Source organism: Lipotes vexillifer, unplaced genomic scaffold (assembly GCF_000442215.2).
Source record: "Lipotes vexillifer unplaced genomic scaffold, Lipotes_vexillifer_v1.1 scaffold1098, whole genome shotgun sequence".
Classification (NCBI taxonomy): Eukaryota; Metazoa; Chordata; class Mammalia; order Artiodactyla; family Lipotidae; genus Lipotes; species Lipotes vexillifer.
Genome location: NW_006798559.1, coordinates 386,344 through 403,828, shown reverse-complemented (window position 1 = coordinate 403,828; position 17,485 = coordinate 386,344). Strand labels below are relative to the sequence as shown.

General features: G+C 45.8%; 1 protein-coding gene across 1 annotated transcript in view; it reads left to right on the top strand.

Annotated features, from left to right (window-relative positions):
- Positions 1 to 12,181: 12,181 nt before the first annotated feature.
- The window catches only part of TCF7L1 (transcription factor 7 like 1), a 162,232-nt gene continuing 156,928 nt past the window's right edge, over positions 12,182 to 17,485 (top strand). Inside the window, exons 1-3 of the mRNA XM_007470598.1 lie at positions 12,182 to 12,805; positions 12,888 to 12,951; positions 13,190 to 13,317. Coding sequence (XP_007470660.1) covers positions 12,182 to 12,805; positions 12,888 to 12,951; positions 13,190 to 13,317 — 816 coding nt within the window. The remainder of the gene's footprint in view (positions 12,806 to 12,887; positions 12,952 to 13,189; positions 13,318 to 17,485) is intronic.

Genomic DNA, 17,485 nt, shown 5'->3' with positions numbered 1-17,485 from the left:
TCCCTACACTACTGCCCATCATCTTGGGCTCCTTGTGCCAAGAAATCAGCAAAAAAGGAAAGGAATAACCATACTGTCAGGAGTAATTAAATGTTTGTGTTCATCAGAAGGAGATGGGGTTGTTGTTACTCAGTGGAGGTGGGGAGGAATGCATTTTGCACCCAAGTGATTGATTCACTGAGAAATCTCTTGGTATTCCCTGCTCAATATTTATGGTAAATGGACAGGGAAGCAGCCAAAGTCCAAGAAAAGTATGGTGACAATGGGCTCAAACTACCCAGTAATGAGGGTTAGGCCACCCATCAGATAAGCCATCTAGATTAAAGATGAGGGAAATCTTGAATTTGAGACTAGAATGTGGCTAGACTAGAGATTGTGGCTTGAGACCAGCTGAAACAGTGAGGGCTATAGATTGTCCCACTAACTTTTCTCCCAAAAGTCTTCCCAGGAAAGAAGATTATTCAGAACCCTGGAGCTGTTCCCAGATAGACTGAACTGACTATACAAAGAAAGCAGATCCAAGTGGTGCAAGGGATAGACTGTAGTGAATGCTGTGGTGTGCCACACAAATTTCCCTCTTTAGGACTGAGATACTCATTTCCTCAGCTGCCAGGAGTATTGGCTGCCAATGGCTCACAGCTGACTCTTTCTCTAGAAATTGCTCTGGGCTAAAGAGAGCTGTCTTGCCCTACTCTGGTGGCAGCCCATATTCAATGACTAGTCAATGTTTAAGAGTACAAAGTCTGCCCCTTGCCTCATTTGGGGGCAAGTCTAAAGGAATATTCTAGCTCTAGGGCTCCAGATCTAGGCATCAGCTGAGTCCTCTGTTGCAACTACTTTGCAGTTCAACTTTTCCATCTAATTCAACCCTGCCTCCCTCCCTAACTTACCGACGTTGCTCCCAAGATCATTCCCTAACACACCTGCACATAAATCTTCTCAGAATCCGTTTCCTGAGAGCCTAACCTAAGACTGCTCTTGTTGCTCTCACTCTCCCAGTCTCCCTTGCAGTTGTGATACAGGATATACAACCCAGGCTTTGACAAACAGACATGTTCACTTTGGAACTGAAATGGAGTTGAAGACAAAGTAAAGGCAACTAGAGAAAACCAAAAACTTTGAGAATTTATTGCCAGCAGACCTCCTCTGGAAGAAACAAAGGGAATTTCTTTCTTTTTCTTTTTTTAAACTACTATTTATTGAATGCTTACTGTATAACTGGTATGGTGCTAAGCTTTATTAAATGTTTATGTCATTTAATCCTTACCATGACTTTATTCTGTGGGAACTTTTTTTTTGGCCGCACTGCCCAGCTTGTGGGATCTTAGTTCCTTGACCAGGGATTGAACCTGGCCGCATGAGTGAAAGCATTGAGTCCTAACCACTGGACCACTAGGGAATTCCCCAAAGGGAGATTCTTCAGGCAGAAGAAGAATGATCCCAAGTAAGAGCACGATAAAATAGGAAGTAATGAAAGGCATCAGCATAGGTAAGTATATGGGTAAATTAGTAGAAACGACTACTGATGTTTGAAACAATAACCTAATATTTGGTGTGGTTTAAAATATATGTAGAGGGCGTCCCTGGTGGCGCAGTGGTTGAGTCCGCCTGCTGATGCAGGGGACACGGGTTCGTGCCCCGGTCTGGGAGGATCCCACATGCCGCGGAGCGGCTGGGCCCGTGAGCCATGGCCGCTGAGCCTGTGCGTCCGGAGCCTGTGCTCCGCAATGGGAGAGGCCACAACAGTGAAAGGCCTGTGTACCGCAAAAAATAAAATAAAATAAAATATATGTAGAATTAAAATACATGACTGCAATAGCACAAAAGGCAGACAGAAGATAATGGAATTAAGCTGTACTAGGGTTAGCTGAGACATGGTAAAAATACTAATTTAAAGTATAATCTAGTAATTCAAGGATGCATGTTGTCATCTCTAGGATGACATTCACAGAATCATTAAAGAATGTATTACTAACAAAGTAATGAACAATAAAGGAGAAAAATATTAAAGAACAAATGAGAAAATAAATGCTTTAAGATGATAGATCAAAATCAAATGTATTCGTACTTTTATTAAATGTATATTATCTAAATACTCCAAATTTAGAGAATTCCCCGGTGGTCCAGTGGTTAGGACTCTGCACTTTCACTACTGAGGGTATGGGTTCAATCCCTGGTTGGGGAACTAAGATCCCACAAGCCACTCGGTGTGGCAAAAAAATAAAAAAAAAAAACAAAAAAACAAATTTAAAGATAAAATTCTTAGATTGTATTTTTAAAAAGTAACTATAGGGACTTCCCTGGTGGCACAGTGGTTGGGAATCCGCCTACCAATGAAGGGGACACGGGTTCCAGCCCTGGTCCGGGCAGATCCCATGCGCCACGGAGCAACTAAGCCCATGCGCCACAACTACTGACCCTGCGCACCACAACTACTGAAGCCCAAGCCCTAGAGCCCATGCTCCACAGCAAGAGAAGCCACCGCAATGAGAAGCCCACGCACCGAAATGAAGAGTAGCCCCTGTTCACCACAACTAGAGAAAGCGTGAACGCAGCAACGGAGACCTAAAACAGCCAAAAATAAATAAATTAAATATTTTTTTTAAAAAAGTAACTCTATGCTTCTTACAAAAGCTACACCTGTAACATGAGGATACAGTGGGTTGAAAGTAAAAGGATAAAAGAAGATAAAGGTGAAAACAGTAACCTAAAGAAAGCTGCTTCATCTATAGTAATATTAGACAAAGCAAACTTTAAAAAATAATATTACTAGAAATATAAGAGACATTTCATAATTAAAAAGAGAAAGATATAATAATTCAAATTTGTATTTACCTAATAACATAGCTTCAGAATCTATGCAGGAAAAAAAACACACAACTAAAAGGAGAAATTGACAAAAACTACAAACATAGCTGGCAATTTTAACATATCTCTTTGTCTAAGTGATAAAACAAGGCACACAAAATCAACAAGGATACAAAAGACTTGAACAATGCAATTCACAAACTTGACATACATAGAATATTGCACCAACAACTGCAGAATCTCCGTGCTTTTAAGTGCACATGCAAATTGCAAAGAACTGCCATGCAGAGTATGTTCTTTGACCACAGCAGAGATAAGTTAAAAAACAACTTAAAAACGGAAAAAGAAAATTTGAAAAGCTCCAAATGTTTGGAAATTAGGTGATTTAAAAAAAATATTTATTTATTTAGGCTGTGCCAGGTCTTAGTTGCTGCACGCGGGATCTTTAGTTGCAGCATGCGGACTTCTTAGTTGGGGCATGCGAACTTCTCAGTTGCAGCATTCGAACTCTTAGTTGCAGCATCTAGTTCCCCAACTGGGGATCAAACCCGGTCCCCCTACATTGGGATCACGGAGTCTTACCCACTGGGCCACCAGGTAAGTCCCCTAGATAGGGGTCCCCAACCCCTGGGCTGTGGACTGTTAGCAGTCCGCAGCCTGTTCGGCACTGGGCTGCATGGCAGGAGGTGAGCGGCGGGCGAGTGAGTGAAGCTTCATCTGCCGCTCCCCATCACCTGAACAATTCCGCACCCCCCACCCTCCACCCCCACCCTGTGGAAAAACTGTTTTCCATGAAACCAGTCCCTGGTGCCAGAAAGGTTGGGGACCACTGCCCTAGGTGATATACTTTTCAAGAGAGAAGGTATATCATAGTAGTGAAAGGGGAACATCAGACATTAAACATATTGACATTTAAAAAGTAAGAGGATATTTTGAAGAACTCTGCCAATAAGTTTGAAAATTTCGATGAGTGGACAGATTGCTTGAAAAACTCAACTTATGAAAACTGACAAAATAAGAGCTGAAAAATCTGAATAGTTTATTTATTTATTTATATTTGTTTTTTGACCACACTGCCTGGCTTGTGGGATCTTAGTTCCCCGACTAGGGATCAAACCCAGGCCCACGGCAGTGAAAGCACCGAGTCCTAACCACTGGGCTGCCAGGGAAGTCCCTGAATAGTTCTATTATTATTAAAGGAGTAGAACCCATAATTTCAAAATTTCCCACAATACAAACTCCAAGCCCATGTGGCTTCACTGATCAATTCTTTCAGACTTTTAAGGAAAAAATAATACAATTTGGGGGATTGTGTTCCCCCAAAAAGATAAGTTGTTGTTCTAACCCCTCGTATCTCAGAGTGTGACTTTGTTTGGAAATAGGGTCATTGCAGATGTAATTAGTTATAGATGAGATCACATTGGAGTAGGATGAGCCCCTAATCGAATATGACTTGAGTCTTTATAAGAAGACAGCCATGTGAAGACACAGAGAATGCCATGTGAAGATGAGGGCAGCGATTAGATTGGTGTGTCTACAAGACAAGGAACAACAAGGATTGCTGGCCATCACTAGAAGCTAGGGGAGAAATGTGTATTCTTTAGGGTTCTCCAAAGAAAACAGAATCAATAGGAATATAAATAGATATAGACATAGATAAATTGTTAGATCATTCGATCTCTCTATCTCTAGATAAATAGATACAGAGAGAGAGAAAAAGAGAGATGTATTATGAGGAATTGGTTCTAGTGATTATCGAGGCTAAGACCCACCATCTACCATCTATAAGCTAGAGACCCAGGAAAGCTAGTGGTATAATTCCAATCCAAGTCTGAAGGCCTGAGGACCAGGAGAGCTTCTCTGGCCCCAGTCCAAGGGCCAGAGAAGGCCAATCTAGCTGAACAGGCAGGCTGGAAGGGACCGAATCCTCCTGTCCCCTGATTTTTGATCTATTCAGACCCTCAATGGATTGGATGATGCCCACCCACATTAGGAAGGGAAATCTGCTTTACTGAGTCCACCAATTCAAATGGAAATCTCATCCAGAAACACCCTCACGGACACACCCAGAAATAATATTTAATCTGGGTACCCTGTGGTCCAGTCACATTGACACAAAATTCACCATCAGACCCAGAGAACAGACTCTCTCTCAGAGCCCTTAGAATGAGCTAACTCTGCTGACACCTTAATTTTGGACTTCCAGCCTCCAGACCTGTGAAAGAATAAATTTCTGTTGTTTTAAGCCACCCAGTTTGCGGCACTTTGTTAGGGCAGCCCTAGGATACTAATATACAGTCTTATATAAACTATTCCAGAGAATAGAGAAAGCAGGAATAATTACCAACTCATTTTATAACACAAGATCAATATAACACAAGCTCAATATAACAAAAATTAATTGTATTTCTACATACCAGCAATAAATAATGAGAAAATGAAATAAAAGATACAATTTAGATAGTATTAAAATATAGAAAATACCTAGCAATAAGTTGAACAAAAGATATGCACGTTTCTACATAGAAAACTAAAAATTATCACCCACAGAAATGAAAGAAAACCTCAATTAATATGAAAAAGTAAAAATTTTCTGGTTTCATCAATGGGAAGACTTAATATTATAGAATATTAATTCTTTCCAAATTGATCAATAGATTCAGTATACAAAGCCAATAAACAAATTCCAGCAGATTTTTTTTGTGGAAATTAACATACTGATTCTAAAATTTATATGTGTATTAATCATGTTTTTTATTTTCTATATTTCATGCCATTTTCATGTCTTGGGGGCCTTGCTAATCCAGGAGAGACTGCCCTCCCAAGGCAAGCTAATTCCTAGAGATAGCAAATGACCCTCCTATGAATGAGCCTTTCATGTCCAAATCAAACAATCCAACACCCATATCCCCCCAACCACCATCTTTACTAGGCTCTCACTGGGCTCTTATACTCTAGGCCAATACTTCCTTGCCCTAATGATCCCAGAGCCAGGTACCAGATAACTCAAGCTCAGAGCCAGGTACCAGATAAAAGCTTGCTGAAATTATTCAAGCAAGCCAATCCCAAACCTGCTTAGCCTGCTTACCCTTCCTCTCCCCTTCTTTCCCATGAAAACCACAAAAAAGATTCTTGCCCATGCTTTCTCCCTGTTCCTTCTGCCTCCTAATCAACCCTGGTGCTTCTCCATGTGGCCCTGTGTAGGCTGCCATGTCCCGCCCTGTTGGGACTGTGAGTAACAAACTATCTTTTCAAAGGAAGTCATCTCCTGATCTGTTGGCCTCACTATACATCAATAATAATAATAAAACCTATATTTTAAAACAATATGGCATTTAAAAGGCCCAAAATAGCATAGATGATCTTGAAGAACAGTCAAAGGACTTTCACTAACAGATTTCAATACTTGTTACACATCTATACTGTGTCATGGGTGCCAGTTTAGGCAGATAGACTAAGGGAAAAATCTAGAGACAGACCCACAGTTGCACTTATGGTAAAGGTGCCACTGCAATGAAAGGGGAAAGGATGGCATTGGCATACATATGGAGGGGAGGACCGTGACCTCTAATTCAAGCCACACACAAAGATATATTTCAGATTGATTATAGATCTGAACTTAATGTAAAAAATATATAGTTTCTAGGACATAATAGAGAATATTTTCATGACTTTGGTGTGAGCAAAGATTTCTTTTTTTTTTTAACATCTTTATTGGGGTATAATTGCTTTACAATGGTGTGTTAGTTTCTGCTTTATAACCGAGTGAATCAGTTATACATATACATATGTTCCCATATCTCTTCCCTCTTTGTCTCCCTCCCTCCCACCCTCCCTACAAAGATTTCTTAAACAGGACCCAAAAGCACTAAAATAAAGGGAAAGAATGATAAAGTGGACTATATTACACTTAAGATTTCTATTCCTCACATGACATCATTAGTAGAGTAAAACGGCAGCCACAGGCTAGAAGAAAATACTTGTATTAGACATGTCTGACAAGATCCTCATATCCAGAATATATAAAGAACTCATACAAATCCATAAGAAAAAAACAGGCAACCCAAGAGAAAGATAGGCAAAAGTCTCTTCATAAAAGAAAATATCCAAATAACCAAGAAGCATATGAAAAGGTAGTCACCAAAATTAGTCTTTGGGGAAATATAAATTAAAATCATAATGAGTTACTAATATACACCAACCAGAATGGCTAAAGCTATTAAAATATATACTGACAATACCAGGTATGGACAAGAATGTGGAGGAATGGAACTATTGTATACTATTAGTGGAAGTGTAAATTGGTGTATGACCATTTTGGAAAATTCACTGGCAAAATCTAAGAAAGCTGAACAAATGCCTATCCCAAGATAAAGCAATTACACTCCTAGGACTCAATGGAAGTGAGTATCCAACAATGTAGAGAACAATGCTCATAGCAGCATCATTTGTGTTGGCCAAAAAAATGTGAAAATACTCAAACATCCATCAACAAAACAATGGGTACAGAAATTGTGGTGTGTTCATATGACATAATTTATACAGCAACTCAAAAAAGAAAAGAAAAACTACTGTTACATGTGATGACACAGATGAATCTCACAGAAATAAGGTTATTCAAAAGAAGATAAAAATACTGTATGATTCCTCTTATATGAAGTTCAAAAACAGGCAAAACTAATCTATGGTGATATGTATCAGAATCGGGACTACTTTTAGGGAAATGTAAAGACTGAGAAGAGCATGAAGATTGTTCTTAACGTTCTAAATCTTCATCTTGGTGGTGGTTACACAGACGTGTTCCATTTGTGAAAATTCATTCAACTGTGCACTTACTTTTTTGCAGTTTTGTGCATGTATGTTTAACTTCAATAAAAATTAACTTAATAAAAATCTTCCCTCCTTACCAATAACCCCAAAGCCCCTCCTGGTTTTCTTTAAGTCAGTGACATATAGTTCTATATAGTTCTCTCAGTCATCCTTGGCTTAGAACCTGAGTCACCCTAGATGATCCCCCTTCCCTCAGCATGCAAGTTCTTTTTTTTTTTTCCCCGGTACGCGGGCCTCTCACTGTTGTGGCCTCTCCCGTTGCGGAGCACAGGCTCCAGACGCGCAGGCTCAGCGGCCATGGCTGACGGGCCCTCCATGGCATGTGGGATCTTCCCCTGCCCTGCATCGGCAGGTAGACTCTCAACCACTGCGCCACCAGGGAAGCCCAGTATGCAAGTTCTTTTGACCTTTCCTTATAAATTTTCTTAAAGCCCCAGATCCCTCCCCTCAATCCATTCCCACTGGCCACCCTAGTTCAGATCAAGCCGAAACAACTGCATTAGCCCCTTAACTAGTCCCCTCCCTCTATTCACCCCTGGCCAATCTATCATGCAATGTCCACTCAGTATAAGAGTTGGCTCCAGAGGCAGCACATACGTACATGAAAATATGATTCACAGTTCAATATATATCAGTAAATGCCAAATTAGTGATAACAAAAAAAGGGGCAAGAGTTGAGAGAAACCATAGTAGATTTTGAATAAATTCTCTCCCACTACAACATAAGTTCCAGGAGGACAGCAGTGTTTGGTTTTGTTTGCTTGTTTTTTTAATTGTAGTATAGTTGATTTACAATGTCGTGTTTGTTAGTTTCAGGTGTACAGCACAGTGATTCAGATATAGATATAGATAGATTCTTTTTCAGATTCTTTTCCCTTATAGGTTATTACAAAATATTGAGTTTAGTTCCTTGTGCTATACAGTAGGTCCTTGTTGGTTATCTATTTTATATATAGTAGGGTGTACATGTTAATCCCAACTTGCTAATTTATCCCTCCTCCCAAGGGTATTTGGTTTTGCTTTATTTTGTCCATTGCTGTTTCCAGTGCCTCCTAGCACAATACCCGACACGTAGTAGGTGAACAATAATTTGTTGAATGAATAAATTAGTGACTTAATAATGGCCATTATTATTATTTCAACCATTCTATAACACCTCAGAACTTCCTCTAAGATGTGAGTTCATTTATATATTTGCTCATTAATTCAATGTCTATTGATGGAGTGCTACATATGCACAGGATATGATTTATGCCCCAGGGAATTTGTAAACTATCAGGGAGGTAAAACAAGGACAGCTGTGACTACTGTGGTAGTGCCCAGGCACAGCATCAGCTGACTCTCTTTCTTTTTTTTAAATTATTGACATATAGTTGATTTACAATATGTTAGTTTCAGGTGTAGAGTAAAGTGATTCATACGTACATATGTGTGTATATATATATATATATATAATATATATATATATTCTTTTTCAGATTTTTTCATTGTTATTATAAGATATTGAATATAGTTCTCTGTGCTATACAGTAGGCCCTTGTTGTTTATCTATTTTACATATAGTAGTGTGTATACGTTAATCCCAAACTCCTAATTTATCCCTCCCCCTCTTCCCTCTTTGGTAATCATAAGTTTGTTTTCTGTGAGCTGACCTTCATTCTTATCTTCCTCTGCCCCATCAAGTTCAACTGCAGATCCCAGGGAGATCTGCTGGCCTTCACGCCATGTTAAATAAAATATATAAAAATCATGTTAAATAAAATGATTTTTTTTTATTATTATTTTTTTGGCTGCGTTAGGTCTTCGTTGCTGCACGTGGTCTTTCTCTAGTTGCGGTGAGCGGGGACTGCTCTTTGTTGCTGTGGGCGGGCTTCTCATTGCAGCGGCTTCTCTTGTTGCGGAGCACGGGCTCTAGGCGCGCGGTCTTCAGTAGTTGTGGCACACGGGCTCAGTAGTTGTGGTTCACGGGCTCTAGAGCGCAGGCTGAGTAGTTGTGGCACACGGGCATCGTTGCCTCGCAGCATGTGGGATCTTCCCAGATCAGGGGTCAAACCCGTGTCCCCTGCATTGGCAGGCGGGTTCTTAACCACTGTGCCACCGGGGAAGTCCCAAATAAAATGATTTTATTTAACATTTCCCTATTTGGGGACCTTGAGGTTATTTCTAGCTTTTCACCCTGATAACGACACGTCTACAGGCTTCCTAGTGTACCTTGTTATTTTCTTAGTATAAAATCCTAGAAGCACAGAGGTGAGTCAAAGGGTTTACACTTTTTAAAAATTTTCATAGGTATTGCCAAACTTCCCTTCAGAAATGTTACACAAGAGTATGCCCAGCAGCTGTATGTTTCTCAGCACAAGGGCCAAAGCTGGGTGTTGCTTTTCTACCTTTGCCAATCTGATAGATGAAAAATGGTATCTCTGTGCTGTTTCAATTTGTATTTCTTCGAGGTTGATGGGTGTGGTAGGTTGATAATGGCTCACTCCCAAAGATCAGTGTACTAATCACTGGAACCTGTGAATATTACCTTATAAGGAAATGGGGTCTTTGCAGGTGTGATTAAGTTAATGATCTTGATGGGGAGATTATCCAGGATGATCTGAGTGGGCCCTAAATGACATCACAGCATCCTTCCTTGTAAGAAGGAGGCAGAGAGATTTGACAAAGACAAACGAGAAGGCCATGTGACCACAGAGGCAGAAACTGGAGTGATGAGATCTCAAGAATGCCGGCAGCTACCAGAAGCTGGAAGAGGCAAGGAGTATATTCTCCCTGGAGCCTCAGAGGGAAGATGGCCCTGCCAACACCTTGATTTTGATTTAGTGAAACTCACTTCGGACTTCCGGCCTCGAGAACAGTGAGAGAATACATTCCTGGTGTTTTAAGCCACCAAGTTTGCAGTGGTTTGTTACAGCAACCATGGGAAACTAATACGATAGGTTTTTCACATGTTTACGGACCACATGAAAAAAACCTTCTTTCAAAAACTTGTAAAAATGAAATATCATGCAATAATATGAACAGTATAATTCTATTTTCGTGAAAGTAAACCTGAATATTTGTATATGTGCTTACATGTGTACACAACTGCCTAAGATGTCTGGGAGGATGTACATCAAACTAGTAACAGTGATTAACTGGAGGGAGGTGTGGGAAGGAGGTGGGGGGGAAGAGAAACGTTTAGTTTTTTCTCAAGATGCACCTCTATTGTTTGAAGTTTTATGAAACTATATTCATGTACTAATTGTGTGAAAATATAGATAAGTCACATCTGCTTGCTGTAAACAATAAAATATGTAGAAAGTAGAAAACAAAACTGTCCCTCTCTCAATTATCCCCCTTCCCAGAAATATTTGATAACAATTTGGCGTGTGTCTTCTCAGGCTTTCTTTCCATGAAGAAGTAAACACAGCTATGTCATTTTTAGAGAACTAAAAAAAAGAGTGAGTACCATATACATTTTCACTTAAGGGTGTTTCTCCAAAATCATTTTAGGATCCTTACGTGCAGGGGCCTCATTCTCCTGAGCTGGTTGTTGCACAGACTCTCACCGTAAGAAAGTCCCAGAACTCTTTTTTTCACCTACCTCCCTGCTGCTTTGAACTTTCTTGTATCTGTGAATTTGACCTATGTATACACATCGCTGGTAAAACTCCTCTGCCAGTCGCGTTTAAAATAGTTTTAAGTACTCCCATTCTGCCTTCCAGTCTGCTTTTAAAACGGACGCTCTCACCAGTAGTTCCCCACTATGGAGGACACAAGATCCACTTTTTCAAACTTTCCTGAACTGGGTGGAGAGATGATATTTTAACGTTATCACAGGAGGCATTTCTTTAAGCATGAGGCTGGTCGGGCATTTTTCATACGTTCATTGGCTCTCGAGGCAGCTTCGTGAACGTTTCAAAGGTCACTGGGCAGACAATCTTCCTTCGCAACGAACCAAATCCGAATTCTTTCTGAAACCAAGACCGTGAGTTATTCGATTAAGGACCTAGTCCGGAACTATGGGGCGAAGGTGATCTTTGGGATTTCAGCCTGGGTGACTCTGGACACCTGAACAAAGTCGAAAACCTGAACTGGGGCGGGGGGCGCGTTGGAACCCCACAGGAAAGAGGAGCGGGAGGCCGCCCGGCATATTCCGGGGTGCCATACATTTCCCCAATCCTGTGCCCTACGCAGCCGGCGAGGGCGACCAGGCCGGGAGGGACCCAGCGTTGCGAGGTCTCCAGGCACCGAGAGTGTCCCCGGCCGGTCTGTGGGTCCGAAGCTTTCCCGCAGGGGGCAGTGCCGCCCGCCGGCGCGCGGATCCGGTGGGAGGGTGTGTGGAGCCGGTGAGGAGTTCTGGGGGCTCTCGGGAAGAAAGTTAGGGGATGCCTAGGGGTGGGGGCGGGACCCGAACGGTCGGCCGGAGGGTGGGGACACGGCCGCGGGGGTGCAGGGTAGGGCGCGGGGAGGGGGTCTGGGCGAGTCTGGGCGCGTGGGCGGTGCGAGCTGCAGGGAGGCGCAGCCCCGGAAAGTGTGAGCGAGCGGCAGGCGAGTGTGAATGCGAGTGTGTGCGCGCCGGAGCTCTCCGGGTTCTGCGAGGCGCGCGGGTGTCAGCTTGCAGCGGGGCTCCTCCCTCCGGCCCCCCTGGCCCGCGCGCCGGTCCCTCCTCCCTTTCCCCGCTCGCCCCTCCCCGGCGGGCCAGGCGCTGGGACACCCCGGCGGAGCAGGAGGCGACGGCAGCGAGTTGGGGAGCCCCGGGCTCCGCGCTGCCGGTGGGGCCCGAGCCGAGCCGCCCCCGCCCCGGCCCGGCCGCGCCGGCCCAGCTTCCCTCCGGGCCACGCCCTGTCAAACTTTGTTGCTGCGGCCGCCGCGGCGGCGAGCGGAGCGGGCCGGCCAGCGAGAGGGAGGGAGGGGCGGGCGCCGGGCCGGGCGCGGGCGGCGAGGGGCTCCGCGAGCGGCGGCCCCGGCCCGCGGCCCCACCATGCCCCACGGCTGGGGCGCCGGGGCGGCCAGCGGAGGGGACGACCTCGGGGCCAACGACGAGCTGATCCCCTTCCAGGACGAGGGGGGCGAAGAGCAGGAGCCGAGCAGCGACAGCGCCTCGGCGCAGCGGGACCTGGACGAAGTCAAGTCGTCCCTGGTCAACGAGTCGGAGAACCAGAGCAGCAGCTCGGACTCGGAGGTGAGGAGGCTTCCGCGGCCGCCCCGGGGGACCCCAGCCCCGCGCTCGCTCACCCGCCTTCGCCTTTGTGTCTCCTCCGTAGGCGGAGAGGCGTCCGCAGCCCGTCCGGGACGCTTTCCAGAAGCCGCGGGACTATTTCGCCGAAGGTAAGTGCCGGCCCCGGCAGCCCCCACTCCCGGCCCCGCGGCGCTCGGAGCCTCATCTCCGGCCGATCTCGGTACCCGTTACCCCCGTGGCCGTGCCCCGGCTCTCCGCCCCTGTCGGCCTTAGCAGTCCTGGGGCGCGCGTGGGGGGCGCTCGGGTACCCGGTCCCCTCTCCGGGTCCCCAGCCGCGGCGCTGTCCCGGGAACCCCGACCTTACCCCCTCCTTGGTCTTGCCCGCAGTGAGAAGGCCCCAGGACGGCGCGTTCTTTAAGGGTCCCCCCTACCCTGGGTACCCGTTCCTGATGATACCGGACCTGAGCAGCCCGTACCTCCCCAACGGACCCCTGTCTCCGGGAGGAGCGCGCACGGTGAGTGCCCGTCCCGCTGCGCCGGGGCGGGTGGGCGGCCGGGGCCCACGAGATGCGCCCCCAGGCTCGGCGACAGGGTGGGGGATGGGGGATGGGGCCGTCCCGTGAGGATCCTGGGCAGAACTTGCTTACGGGGTTGAACTACTCTGGCGGTCGAGGGTTAGGCTGCGCTAGGCAGTGCCTGCATGAAAGGAAAGTGCCTTTACATGCTCCCCTTTTGCTGGGGAGCGGCTTTGGGGTCCACTTCTGGGGTCCTCCTTGGTCTCCAGAATTCTTTGCCCGCACTAAAGGGAAACTTGGATTTGTGCCGGTTGGGCGGGGGTGTGTGTGTGTGTGTGTGTCGGGGGAGGTCTTGCTTCCTTCCTGGAAATCGGTCGGCTTTCCCTGGTAGTTGGGCAGTGGGGCCGGGGGAGCTGGGTTGGCGACGCTGCCCCACGACTCCAGTTTCGCTGAGCGGCTGTGAGTTCGTTCCTAAGAAACCCAGTATTCGTGGCGGGTTATTCACACACACCCCTCCCCACCCCCAGCCCTCGCGAGGGGGCCTCAACTTTTCTGTAGAGCTCGGGATTTTAAACTCGCCGAGATGATTTCGAGGGCGAATCGAGGCATTCTTCAAGTTGAGGAACTTGGCTTTTTCGCCCTTTGTTGCCGGCTTTTCTCATTTAAAGCGAGCGCTGCGACACTTTAAACCTGTTAATGGGCGCGCATTGTGTGCTGCGCGCTGGCATTTAGAGCCGTGATTAAGCAAATTGACCGGGCCCCAGACGACGTGCAAATGAGGGCGGATTCCTTCGCCCCCTCCCTGGCTGTAACTCCCGCCCCCCGCGTCGCGAGGGGCACAGCCCGGGGCTGGCCAGGCTTTTTTGTCCCCTGAGTTGCCACCCCACCCGAGGGCCCGCTGCCCAGGTGCTAGGTCCGATGGCACATCTTGTGTGAACACCTGCCTACTATGCGCCAGGCTTTTGCGCGCTGCTGCTTGGGCGCCCGCACGCCGTAGTGGTTCTCTTTGCTCCCTGCCCGGTTTCCCAGCGCCCGCCCTTTCGTGCTGTTTTGATTCTGGGTGGAAGGTGTTCGGCGCCTTAAAAGCTGACCCGACAAACTCACTTTATGCTCAAGTTGTCCTTAAATAATAATCATAGTTAAAGGGCTGCCTGGGAAACGCTGGTGCTGAATGGACCATCCCTGCCGTCATGGTACAGCGGTCGGTGGAGAGTGGAGACATCTGCCGCCGGTTCAGTGGGGCCGCTCTGCCGGCCGGTTGGGGTGTGGGAGTGGAGGTTGGGGACTCTGGCCAACCGAGAGCAGAGTGGAGCCGCACAGCCCTCTCCATTCAAGCAGGGAAGACCCTGCACCTTTGGCCCTGCCTTGGTGCATCCTGGGAACTCCCGAATGTAAGTCCTGAATATGAGCTGGATACGGGCATCTGGCTGTTGCTTTTTCTCATTCATGTTAAAAGAAAAATGTGTGAGTAAAAGTTGAGCAAAACAAACTGATGTAACGTCGTTCAGGTTTTCACAGATTCTCTTCCGTGTCCGCAGATGTGGCTCAGTTCTGAAAGTTTTAGTAGGGTTTCTGTACCTGTGTGTGTGAAAAGGTAGGTCACTACGCCATCAGAGTCCCTTTTCTCCATTTTACCTTTAGTTGTCTGGGAAAAGGAGTTTGGCATTTCTGTGAGTCAACACCGATCCATGTCCTGGTGCAGATAAAGTCGCCAGAAGTGTTCCAAATATGACTAATTATTTCACTCAAGCTAGCTATTCCTTTCCCCTTTCTCACCAGGGCATTTTGATTCTTCCTCTTTGAATGGTGACGACTGCCTGTCTTCATATGCTGCTCTTCCCCTCCCCCTCAGGAGCCCAAATGGGACAGATTTTGTTTGTGTCAGTCCCCTACTTTCTTCTACCATTTTCTACCACCCTTCCTTCTTTCTACCATCTTACATGTACTTTTGCCTAAGAGCTTCCAAAGGCTGCTTCTTTTTGGTACTGGCTATTCCTGATTACTGCATCCAGGCCTGCATGGGATTTTTGGAGCCCTCCTTGAGGAAGCCAGCCTTTCCCCTCTGCATGCTTTTGACTGTCCCTGCTCATCCCTGCAGTTGTTCCCTGCCTGAGCCCATGTCACTGTCCTCCTTTTTGAGCCTCCAAGAACACTCACCCTCTCCCTGTTGATCCTTCATGCGGGACTTAGTATGTCCTGCCTCACTCTCCTGTTTCTATCTTGCCTCCCTGATGAATTGCCCTTGCAGAAAAGTAAGTTCAATGCCCCCATTGTTTCTGTGCCCCTTACGTGTCTGTCATTGTATTTGACCTGCCTGGTTACAAAGTTTATTGAAGTTTCCTGCAGTTAGATCAGCTCAGTAGAACTTGCTAATTTGACTCTATCCTTGAGCGTCAATGACTGTTAGGAAAGCAAGGGAGGAAACACTTAAGCACTTGATTGTCTGGACTGTAGGACTGAGATGATGCTTTTCCTCTGGATGATTATATTAATGTGATTAATGATTATATTAATGTGATACTGTAGGCAAACTGTAGGTGTAGACAGAGTGGCCCTCTGTAGGGGTCCCTGCCTGGTGAAAGGAATGTATTGATAGATATCGGGGAGAGAAGGGGGAGGAAGGTGGCTGAAGGGTGAGGGGGGTGGTGGATTATATGATCTGGTCTCTCTTTTAGCAGCCTAGGTCATTTTTGGTTTCACATCTAAATTTCACAACCTTAGTCCTTGCTGCTCTAAGGCCTATAAGTGGTATAAAATTGGGTGACCTTAGTTCTCTTATGCCCTAACACTTTCTGGAAATACCAAGCCAGAAGCAAACGTGAGGTTTGGCTGGAGTGTTCTCAGGGTATTAATTGACCCTAGGAATAGTATTAATTGACCCTAGGAATAGCAGCAGGGCTGCAGCACCCTCACCCACTGGCAAAACTCCTGGGACAACTGGGGGCCGGCCAGTCCTCCAGTCTGCATTACCTTTGCCCTCCACTCTGGTTTGGCTGGGAGGCTGGGAAGTGGCCTCTTCCTGAGGCTCTTTAGAGAAGAGGTCCCCTTAACCCGGGGTGTGTGCCAAGCCTCCGAGCCGTGATTCATTCTCATGTGGAGCTCTGGGGACCTTGTGGCCTGTGAAGAGAGGAATAACGGCCACAAATCAGTTTTCACTCCTTCCAGTAGTTACACGAAATTATACATTCATTCATGAAAAGGCTTCACCAGTTCACTAAACCACCTTGGTGCTGTTGACGAGAATTTTGTTAGGAAAATGTAAGTCAGCACAGAAGAAAGCAGATGTCAAAAATAGTTGGACTAATCAGAGCCAAAAAGAAAATGCAGCATGTGGTTCAGCGAGCGAGCAGCAAAGTCATAGGCGTTTGACCGTGACCACAATGTGAGTGCTAATGACGTTTTGGAAAAGAGCACTTCCAGGTAGAGTTGCTGAGGAAATCTATAGTTTTGGGTCCAGTGTATAAATTTTAGAGCTGCCGTTGTGCAGCTCAAGCACCAAGTTATTCATAGATTTCTCAGACCATCACAACTCAGATTTCTGTAGGAAATTACTCTGTCCTCCAAACAAGTCCTTCGCATCCCACTGCTTCCCATGGGCAGTCCTGCTGATATCCTGGGTGCTCCTGTTCCCTTCCTGACACAAAGGAGCCCAAGCAGAAATCTTTGTGTACGTATAGAGGAGTTTTCTGGTTTTTAGGAGTTGTATGTAAAAGCCAAGTATTGATAAAAACCTCTTCTTTTGGAAGATGAGTATAAACATGCTGCTTTTGGGAAAGTTCTTTTAAGCCATTTCATCTAAATATAACTTCTGTTCTATTTTTCTCTAAATATAACTCAGGGTTTAATGAGGGCTTTTCACATGGAATGAGCATTTACGAGGGCCCTGCCTGCGTTGCTGAAGTTTTGGCACTTAGATTTCTGGGGTGACAATTGATGACAAACTCTGTGGAGGGACTCAAACCCTGTCAGTCCTTTTTCTTTGGGTGGGTGGATCTGACAGAGAATACCTGCTTGCTCTGTTACAATTTTGGAAAGGTTTAGGTTGGTCTCATTCTTCAGTGATCTTCTCGGGAATCTTGAAAAAGTAGGCCAGCACATGTACACACACACACACACACACACACACACACACACACACACACACACACACACACACACACACACACCA